This window comes from Hibiscus syriacus, unplaced genomic scaffold (assembly GCF_006381635.1).
Source record: "Hibiscus syriacus cultivar Baekdansim isolate YM2019G1 unplaced genomic scaffold, ASM638163v2 tig00000738_pilon, whole genome shotgun sequence".
In the NCBI taxonomy this organism is placed as follows: Eukaryota; Viridiplantae; Streptophyta; class Magnoliopsida; order Malvales; family Malvaceae; genus Hibiscus; species Hibiscus syriacus.
Window position 1 is genome coordinate 1,141,294 of NW_024061816.1, and position 11,029 is coordinate 1,152,322.

The 11,029-nt window shown below is 31.2% G+C and overlaps 1 protein-coding gene and 1 pseudogene across 1 annotated transcript; both read right to left on the reverse strand.

Moving 5' to 3' along the window:
• Window positions 1-783: 783 nt before the first annotated feature.
• On the reverse strand, window positions 784-2,620 carry LOC120213142 (protein LIGHT-DEPENDENT SHORT HYPOCOTYLS 1-like). Its single transcript, XM_039211292.1, has 2 exons — window positions 1,534-2,620; window positions 784-970 (listed from the first exon to the last, which is right to left on the reverse strand). Exons 1-2 carry the CDS (start codon window positions 2,111-2,113, stop codon window positions 957-959), a joined length of 594 nt encoding a protein of 197 aa, XP_039067223.1. The 5' UTR covers window positions 2,114-2,620; the 3' UTR covers window positions 784-956.
• A 5,959-nt stretch (window positions 2,621-8,579) lies between these two features.
• On the reverse strand, window positions 8,580-10,460 carry LOC120213857 (annotated as a pseudogene).
• Between the last annotated feature and the right edge of the window lie 569 nt (window positions 10,461-11,029).

Sequence of the window (11,029 nt, forward strand, 5' to 3'; positions counted from 1 at the left end):
GAAATAATTACATTATTGCTTTTTTCTTCTTCTTAAATTTAGTGAAAGTAATATATTCTTAAATATTTTAGGACTATATATTGATTTATTTAATATTTATTTTTAATATAAAATTTGTTAATGACTTGGATTTTTGACTAATAGTTGCACTTCTTCAATAACTCTTTCGTAAAATATACATTTATTGTGAATCTTTCACTTGTAGAGATTTTTAGAGTTTTTAAAATCTTTTAAATTTGTTTCTTCGTACAGTTATAGTCTCTTGATATGATTATTGAATCTATTATTTATCATTCAAATCTATTTAGTATGATAATCTATAAATATTTTTTGTGATATTAGGTTCGATACCAACATTAAGAGTCGGTATATAAATCATTATACAAGATTAAAGAAGGAGACACACTCTCAATCTCTAACCCTATTCATCATCTTGCTAAGCATATTTACTCCCTACCTCCTCTACACTAACTGCGAATCTTCGGTCAAATTAAGCAGAATAATTTATATAAAATGGCTATAACTCCATTTCTCCTATCAACACTAATATACTTGGCCTATACAATGAACAAGCTTTGAGTTCCCACATCCTCAATGTCTTGTTTGATAATTTTTTATGTCTATTTTATGATTTATATTTTAGGCTAATATATGTTCCTCTTAATAATAATTTATTACTTATAACGAGCAAGAGAACAAATATATATAAATATATTTCATATTAATATATGAAAAAAAAACATAGAGAATACAAAATACATATCTACTAGAAGTTGCATTGGCTTATACCCTCAAATTATATAAATATAACATGTGTTTGTTCAGCTATATAAGCCATTGAAAGATGATCAACTCATGAAGTAAAAATAGAGAAATACCTTAAAGGAACAAAAACCCATTAAAAACATATCATCCAGACACTTGCTGATTGCAAGAGCACTCTTGTCCTTCTTCCATTACATAGTATGTTCTGCAAGAAATAAAAGTCCTCGTTAATTAGCATCAAGCCAAAATAAACTATTTTGATTAAATGATTGAGGTTTAAATCTAATTTTACGAACTCATCAATAACCTAATGATAATATAAAATGTTTTTTTAGAGATCCGAATTTGAGTGATTATATCTACGATATATGTATGCTATTAATAGATTAAAAAAATTCTGAACATATATTATATTCTTATCATTCCATACTATTAGGTTTACAAAATTGCAATAACTAATTAAATTAAAACCGGGTTTTTTCCTACTAAATATAGTAAGATCTTGTTGCCATCATTTTCTGTTTGGTACTATTGATTCCCAGCTGCTTCCTAGTAACTGGTCATGCTGCCAGTAAACCATTACAAAGTGTCCCCCTAAAGGGCAACTTGAAGGGTACGCACTTTTCAAAGTAGACTACTTTGTTTTCAAATGATCAAAAAAAAAAAATACAGAGAGGGTACAAGCTCAAATATGAAAAAAAAAATCCTTAAAATTAACAAGTTCTGATAATTTTTCACCATGATGGTTAAATTTCTGTGTTAACTTACTTGCAGCAGTGGCATCAGCAACAAGTGCTGGAGCAGATGATGATTGTTGTGCTGATGGGGCAGCTGGTACCTTCTGCTTAGGCCTCTTCCTTTTCTTCTCATAGCTAACCCCTCTAGATTTGGCCTGGAAATCCCTGACTTCCCTCAAATAAATCCTCACAGCTCTAGCTCCAAAAGGATTCACTTCCGGCATGCCTCCGTGCTCCTCGTAAGCAGCACGGAGTCGACCGATAAGTGCGTCGAGGCTACCCCAAGCTTGTCTGAGAGGACAAGGGCAAGGAACCGGCGGGTTAGGGAGGCCAAAGAAAGGGCAAGCGTTGTTATGAATCTTGGTCTTGCCGAACTGATCGAGGTACCGAAGGAACTCGAGAACATGGACACCGCTACACATCGAAAGAGACAGCGGAGGCCTATGGTTTCGCAGATACTGGCAGAAAGTGTTCCAGTCTCGACGCTTTTGGTTCTCGTAGCGGCTCGGAGTGGTCGGTGGCGGTAGAATTGGTGTTGCATTAGTGATAATATCGCTGCTGTTTTTGTTGGTAGCTGTAGTTGCTATGGTGCTTGAGCTTACCAAATCCATTATCAAGAGAAAGAGAGAAATCTTGGATTGTTGTTTTGATGAACTGATTAGGGTTTTCACTTCATTCTTCTATAAAAAGAGAATGAACAGTTATTTTTCTTTGCAGAGAGCAATAATTGGAGAAAAAGTTAAGTGACGATGACTGTTCATTTACAATTATATTGGAGACTATGATGGTGATAACACAAGAAACGATGAAATGCAAGATCTTGCATGGCTTTCCATGTTAATCAATAACAAAACAAAGAAAGGGTTTTCTTTTTGAAGAGGAGATTCGGTGAAATTTAACTGAGACGGAGAGAGTTCGAAGATGACGACCACACAAACACAAACCAGCAATCAAGCTGAGAGTTTCTGCAAGAAAATTCTTGAAAGACTGCAGTTACATGGAGCATATGAACTATAAAAAAGTATGGTTAAAGATGGAAAAATGAGATCAGAGATGATCAGATTCTCTCTTTTTTTTTTGTTTGGTTTGACAGAAAAAGGCAATAAAACTGAAGTTAAAACACTGTTGATAAAGTAAGAGAGGGAGATTATCCAATGGGCCAAGATATGTCAAAGAAATAGAAGAGAGCTCAGTCATTGAGAAACCTGTGGTTAATGAGTTGTTGTAAGTAAAAATAAATTAACAGGAAACTGTTTTGCCAAATATAGGACAAGTTTGGCAGAGGTGATAGTGACCCAAGGGCTGTATGCCAAATATTGCAGCCTTTCAATTTCACTTCTACTCTCCTTCCTCTGGCGCGTGTATCCCCACAAAGTACTTATGATAGATAAAGAATTGCTTTTTTTTCTTAACGGAGTTCTTTTAAATCATAATCAATTTAATATTATTTAAATAAATTTCACGTTTAAAATTTTATGTAAATAAAACATGTTTTTATAAGATTCACGTAATAAATCAAATGTATAATAATATTGATTTGAATTAACCGAACAAAACCTTAAAATATAGAGAAGATGAAAAAATAAAAAACTTTGATACATTTAAAAAATAAATATATTTTATTCTAATAAAAATACATAATTTCTATAATGAACATTTTATTTTTTTCAAATTTACTTTTTACCAGTAATTCCTAACATTTAAATTTTAAAATGTGCTTTTATTAAATATTTTTAAAAAGTTCATTTATACAACATTTTTAAATACCACTCTTCAAAATGTACACCTAACTAATCCTTAGGGTGTGTTTGGTTCACGAAATGTAAGATTACCAATGAGAATGTAAGATTACCAGGGAATAGAATTACTAGGAATGTTGTATTTTAAGTTTAGTTAGCTTAGCAGGAATGTAAGATTACCGTAGATTTTAGAATGTATATTTGACCAAATTGTCCTTATTATATATTTTTATAATATTACAAGTTGGAAAATATTTATATATTTTCTTTAAAAAATTTAAATTCATAAAATTTATATAATTTTTTTTACAAAATTTAAAATATAAAAAGGTTTAATGAAAGGGTAAAAATTTTATTTTAACCCCTGAACTTCATATAAAATTTTAATTATAGATTTTTTTGTAAATCTAAAATAGTTTAAGGATAAATTTATAATTTAACATTCATAGAATTTTTATTATTCAATGACAGAAGAATTATATTTTTGAAAAAAAAAATTAAGGGCATTTTAGTCCAAAACGTCGGTAATCCAACAATACATAAGGAAAAGGAGGTAATGACATTCCCGATAATATACCCCAAAAAAGCCACTATTGATAATCTTACATTACCAAGAATGAGATTTCCGAACTAACCAAACGAAAGAATGTGGATTTCATTCCTATAAATATCTCACGTTCTCCCATCCAAACACCTTTAGTATATTATTTATATCCTGACGATATATCAACTCATTATTAAATTGAGAAATGGATTGATTTAATTAATAGGTACGGTTAATTGAGTTTTAACTAGTTCATATTATATTATTATATCTAAAAAATATAAATTTGAAAGTATCTGTACACGTATTATTTTTAAATTTAAAGACATAATAAAGTTTAAATGATTTAAATATTGTATAAAAATATATTGATTTAATTACTATATCAAATATCCTATTTTCATTGTTACCATAGATGTTAGGGGCATTGGCATTTATTGTCAAAATGTTAAGAGTTATTTTTAAATAGATACTACATTATATTTACCTTAGATTAATAAAAAAATATTTAAAATATGTATAAAATTCAAAATAAAAATTATCAATATATTTTTAAAAATTAGCCTAACAATATTAAAAGGATAAAAAATAGCATTGATAGTTTACAATTGATACATCAAATTTTTAGGGTTTTTTCAAATTTAAATTTTAAAGTTTAACCTTCAAATTCATTAATCAAAAACAATAACAAAGAAAATTAGTTAATCAAACACTATGAGGCAACAAAAAGTGAGGAGGCGGACTAATTAGAAGCAATGAAAAACTTCCAAAACCTTGCTTGAACTTTATTCAAGTGTGATAATGGATTCACTAATAGATTGAATCTTGTAAATCAATTGTCACGTCTTGAAATCGGGTTAGAACTTGTACGTAATTTTAATCGAACTTTGAAAATGGTGAAAATCTGAATTAAATTGTAAAGTTAGGAAATTTAGGTAGTAAATTGAACTTAAATATGAAATTTCAGGATAAAGTGGGAATTTCACAAGTTTGAGGGTAATGTTGTTATTCCATGAAGTTTGGAGGTCAGAGTTGGAATTTTGAAATTCGGAGGTCAAACTACAATGTTTCAAAGTTTTGCGCCATTTATGAAAATACCAATTACGATAAGTGCCTACGGTCCGACGAATTCAGTTGTACATGTATTAAATTTATGTTTCATCACTTAATAAATTCATGTATGAAAAATATATTTACATGATTAAAAATTAATATATAGTAGGGATATGATAAAAACAATCCAATAATACTTATAAAATAATATATTATCATAAACACTATTTTAATGATCATAGAATGTACTAAATATTTCGTAACAACTAAAAACAATAAAATATAAATTGTAATAAAATAATATTTTTTTAGAAAGAAACATGTATGAATCAAATGAGATCACAGCAGACGATTCTTATTAAATATGGGATTTTCTGTATTATCAAAATTCCCTCACTAATACACAAATTTTCTTTTAATAAAATTAGAAGAGATCTTGAAAGAAAATGTGAGAAGAGCAATAAAAAAATTAGCCATAATTACTCTCTTAAATAACTGAAAGAATCTAACTAAAACCTATTAAAAGAGGAGAAAATTCATGACACACAATTAAATTTGTTTATATAACTTAAACTTTCTTAAAAGGACTTCAAATAATCATTTTAAATTATAAAATAGATTATAATTGTTTATCGTAATTAATAAATAATAAATAATTTTTTACAAAAAAAAAATTATTGAAATCGTTTTAGTTTCTAACACAAAATTATTCTGAAGCCATCGAATTCGTTGTCAAAACTAGACCATACATTTTTTCATTCATCATCAATTCAAATATTTAAAAAACACTTTGTTCATTTATCATCAATTCAATCCTTTAAAAATAAATTGTATTAATAGTTTCAAACATTCTATCGTAAAAATATTATTATTATTTTTGTTGTTGTTGTCTTTTCGGTTCATAAGGCTTCGTCTTAGTTAATTGAGACCAATCCGAGTCGCACACTTTATTGTGGTCGGTGAGTCTTTCAACGGAGATTTTCTACATACACAACAAGTGCTCGAACACAAGACTCATACAAATAATATCAAATTATTTACCATTTGAATCAACCCGTTGAAGTATAGATATTATTCATTCCCACTTATACACTGGTAAAATTCTATTCAACCATTTAATGTATTAAAAACTTATGGTCATTAATATATAATTTTTTTGACAAATTTTACGTTTAATTTTAATTATATCATGTGGGAAGGGGATAAAAAACACATACTAACTGAACCGAACCACAATAAATAATTCTTACTTAATATGAAATTATTTGCATTACTAACCTACCATAAAATCAAATGTTAAAAGAACAAAATTTAACATTCATTTAACCATTTCCTCTGGCAAAGGTTGATTTAGGGAGTAGGGAAAGAAAAAGGTTTTTTCTTTCACTCTCTTTTTTATACATTACTATTTTACTTAATTTTTTTTCCTATTTTGAATCTTGGGATTCTCCAAAAGTATAAAATATCTTATAATATATTAAGAGGAGCCATGACTGCCATAAGTGAGGAAGTTTAAGAATTAGAATTTGATAAAAATAGAAAACAAAAATGTTCCCACTTACAGTAAGGAAACACATCTCCTGCATTTGGAATCTCAAACCTGCAAATATGGTAGCATATTGGAAATTAAAAATAATAATATAAAGTAAAGTGGACTCTCCAAAATTTCCATAGCTGTTGGAACCAAGGAGAAATAGCTAACTAGCTAGCTCGTGTTAGCTAAATTAGATAGGTTGGTTGCCTCCCATTAGGGTTAGTCAATAATGGAATGTAAAGAAAACCCAAAATTTACCTAATTGGTTAACATTGTCATTGCCAATTTCCACTATTTGTTTAGGGTTTTGCTGTTCCAGTTTTAGAGCAGAATTTCATGCATTTATACATTAAAATTGACAATTTTTGTGATAAACATTTTTTTTAAATAAAATGCTCATTGATGACCAATTGCAGTGGATATAGAGAGATAAATATATGGTTTAGAATTGGTTTAGTATTTAAAATTTAGGTTAGATTTTCAAAATAAAATTAAACTCTACAGGGCAAACATTTTTTTGGGTCTAAAGTTAATAAAAATGCCAAATCGGCATTTTAAAAAATTTAGTGTCTAAAATAGAAAAAAAATTCAAGTATGAAATTTATAATTAACCCTAAAACAAGTAAGGAATTATTTTTACATTTGGCTATAACATTTTTAGGATGCAGTAAATTTCTAAAGATAAATTTCTGAAATTTTATGAGTATAAAATATGCCATTAGAAAAATAAAAATTAAAAACAACTGTTGTGAGATTCCAATCAAAAGTACTTTATGACAGAACAAAACACTGTTCCTTCATGAATTTTGTAATGACATTATCGGTAAAAGAAAATGCACATTATTTGGTTAGATTTTAGGGTAAACTATACATATGACCATTTAACTATTTTATCTTTTCAATTTAATCATTGATTTTTCAATTTTATCAATCAGACTACTTACCTATTTAAATGATGCCAATCAAGTCATACATCGTTAACATTTAATAGAAATGTTGGCATGATCATTAATAAAATTGATATAATTATACATTTTGCTAACTACCACATCAACACTTCAATTAAACGTTAGGCAGGCGACTTGATTAACACCATTTAAATAGTTCAGTTGTCTAATTGATAAATTAATAAATTAATGGTCAAAGTGAAAAGAGACAACAGTTAAGAGATCATATGAAATTCGCCCATAGTAGTTTTTGTGTCGTCCCTTCTTTCTCTTAATACAAATGGTTCAATGAAGAAGGATAGAAGCCAGGCCTGTGAAGGACCCAATCCAGAGGGACACTGCCCCACAATATCTCTTTGTTCCCACTTGAAAACCAGAGTTTTCACCAAACATAAACAAAACTATGCATTCATGGCTTACTTCTGCTTTATTATTGTTTTCATATGAAATGTATACAGCTCCAGAATAACACTAGGGATTGTATATACTATTATTCGAACCCTAAACTTGTTGAATGTCGATTCTCGAAGCATAAGAGTACAAACATGAACTGTTTGAACCGAGTTTTGGATGGTGGATTAGTTTGTCGAGGTTTAACAAAGGTTACATAGGATATAAGGGATACAATGATGTAATCTAAAGCTTCATAATGAAATGGTATTGCATAATTTATTACATAATCCGATCGATCCTGTTCCCGAGTTCGAGGGGTTCCATCGACACATCCTGAAATGACGCTATCGAATAGTTAGAGTATCGGTTTCTAGCTTTGTTGCCATTTTGTTCTTGCATCCGGGGAAAGCCTGCTGCAATATGCAAAGAACATTATAAGTTCATTTTAAGTTCCTTAACATGCAAGAAACTTAATAGTTGATGTTTGATCACCTGAAAGCATGACGAAGTGTATTGCACATCACTTGATGAAATTTGGTGGTGGAGGACAATTCTGATCCTGAATGACCAAAACACCACCATATTACCCTACTATATCTAGCCTGTATAATCGCAGTAAATGTGAACGCAAGCTAGCTCGGTTCGGAATCCAAATTTTACTAATAATGTCGAATACTTGGTCTGGTATGTACCGTTGAATTTCCATATCTGGTATATACTGTCATTCTTATTGAGTCCCCCTGGACTTTCACTATGCTACAAGAAGTAACACTTCAAAAAGAGGGGAATCTTCAGATGTTTTTGCTTGGTTTGAGCTACAGATTCTAGTTTAATCGGTTTTCGAGGGTAATCAAAAGCAATACAAAGCTATTGGGATGGTTTTTGATGGAGAATACTGACCTGGATTGCCCCCCTTGGCACCACCAGGACACCATGTTCCTCTAAATTCTTGTATAGTTGCTCTGCTGTGAATTTTGAGCCCTCCACTATATCAACATTTATCTGTTGACATAAAGTAATATGAAGAATTTAAGGCCTTTACTTTTAGTTTTTACATTAAGTTTTATTGGGGAACACGGCAGCGACAAGCAAAAGGAAGCTAGTAACTTTTGTACATGATCTTCACTCAACAACTGAATCACGGTTCGAACCGTAAAAAACTCGAATGCAGATTGCAGACAGAGGGGAAGATTGCCATTAATGTAGGTTTAGTAAATAGCATACTCACAATATTGGTTTCCACTGTTTCAACATCCACTCTTAGACCTTTAATTTGATTTAGGCCCTCTGAAACAATACAAAAACTAACATGAAGTTGATGAATGTTACACCGAAGTTCGTCGATTGAAAGCACCAGAGAAAGGTCGAAACCGAAAAGTTTGTATGTAACAGTTTACCTGCTAATACCTTTGCCTTCTTGTGATCACCCTCGAGCTTTTTGACATTCTCTTTCAAAGCAACAAAAGCAGCGGCGCAGATGAAGCCAACCCGCCTCATCCCACCACCTAAGGTTTTTCGAAGAATTCTAGCCTAAAGAAAGCCGAAAACGACTGGAGAAGCATATGTTTCGTAGATTGTCGAGATTTTTAGCAGCAAAGCATTTGGCTTTACCTTGGCAATGAAGCTTTTGGAACCAACAATGACTGATCCAACTGGAGCACCAACACCCTTTGATAGACATACCTACAACACATACAAAATCAATGGAACTTATCGGTATCGTTAAAAGATGAAGAGGCTGAAATAAGTAACGATGTTTACTCAAAGAGCATACCGACACTGAATCCGCAGCTTGTACAAGCCTGTTAACAGGAACTCCAGGTGCCTGCCAGACAAACACTCTATGTCAAGGGAACAAATTTCCTTGTATGAATCTTCATATTGATGATAGATTTGCAGGCTATACAATAAAACGTTTAACTCACCGCCGATGCATTGAAAATTCGAGCCCCGTCGATGTGAAGCTTTAAACCGTGCTTCTTAGCGAGCTCGCTGACTCCGTCAGTGTATTCCACAGACAAGCATCTACCTCCAGAGCTGCAGCATATAAAATGTACTAACATTGTCCAAGAGGCTAAAATTTGCATTAGAAAGAAAGATTCTTACTTGGCATGTGAATTTTCCAAGCAAATGAGCCTCGTAGTAGGGTACAGAAGCTCTCCTCTCGAGTCTCTAATAGCGGCTTCGATCGAATCAATGTCCATTGTTCCATCTTCGTTGTTCTTCACCGGCCTCGAATGTACACCTCCGATTGTTGAAATACCACCGTTCTCGTAAATATGGATATGGGAACGTCTCCGAGTATGACTTCACTTCCTCATATGTCACAATGAACAAGAACACTTATGAGGTTACCCATGGTGCCTGAAGAGACGAATAGACCATCTTCCTTGCCGGTTATCTTCGCAACCTCCGATTCTAACCAGAACGAGGTCGGATCAACTCCCAAAACATCGTCATCGACTTCGGCTGTGGCCATTGCAGACCTCATTGCCTCTGTCGGTTTCGTTACCGTATCGGATCGAAGATCTACCCTTCTGCTCAGCATTGTTGCTGAAATTTAATCCCAGAAAAAAAGTGTCAAACGAACAATCTAAAACTCGTTAGTCCAATGTTCAAATCAACAATACTAAACAAATTGATCCTTGCAACAATGATCTTGTGCAACCATTTTCAAATAATATTCTCTAGGACAAGACACATCAGAATTTCACATGAATTTAGTGTAAAATCTCCAATAAAATAGGTAAATTTATCCCATGCCATTGATGCAAATATGTTGAACTAGTCTCGAGGAAAATCAAGTAATTAATTCATGCACGTGCACTCACTTCCCTATACTCCCGCGTATGTAAGAAACACGGGTTCGCAGAATTTTATATTAAGGTATTATTAAAAAAGTTATATAAATAAAATGATTAAATTATATAAAAAATTAAATTTTGAGTATTTACGAACAGAAAACTTACCATTTAGAAAGTGGATGACGCCACTCAACTTACGATGTAAAGACATGAAGAAGTTGGAAGAGAAACACGAGCTTATATAATAGGGCAACCGCCTGGAAGATTAAACATGGAATTTATGATTTTTGTACGAGATTTATTAATTAGTTGAGTGATCAAGAATGTTTATATTATCCTATCTTGTATGAGTTCGGATCTTGATATTTGTCCGGTAATATTTAATAAAAATATTTATGATATAATAATAAATGGTTTAAACATGTCAAGGGTCCCTTTACTATTTTGAATTTTAAAATTTGGTCTTTATATTTTATTTTTACAAAATTGAGTTCATTTTCTATTTTTTTAATA

Bases quoted from the DNA above. Each gene is read 5' to 3' on its own strand.
- LOC120213142 (XM_039211292.1), bottom strand. From the start codon at position 2,113: ATGGATTTGGTAAGCTCAAGCACCATAGCAACTACAGCTACCAACAAA.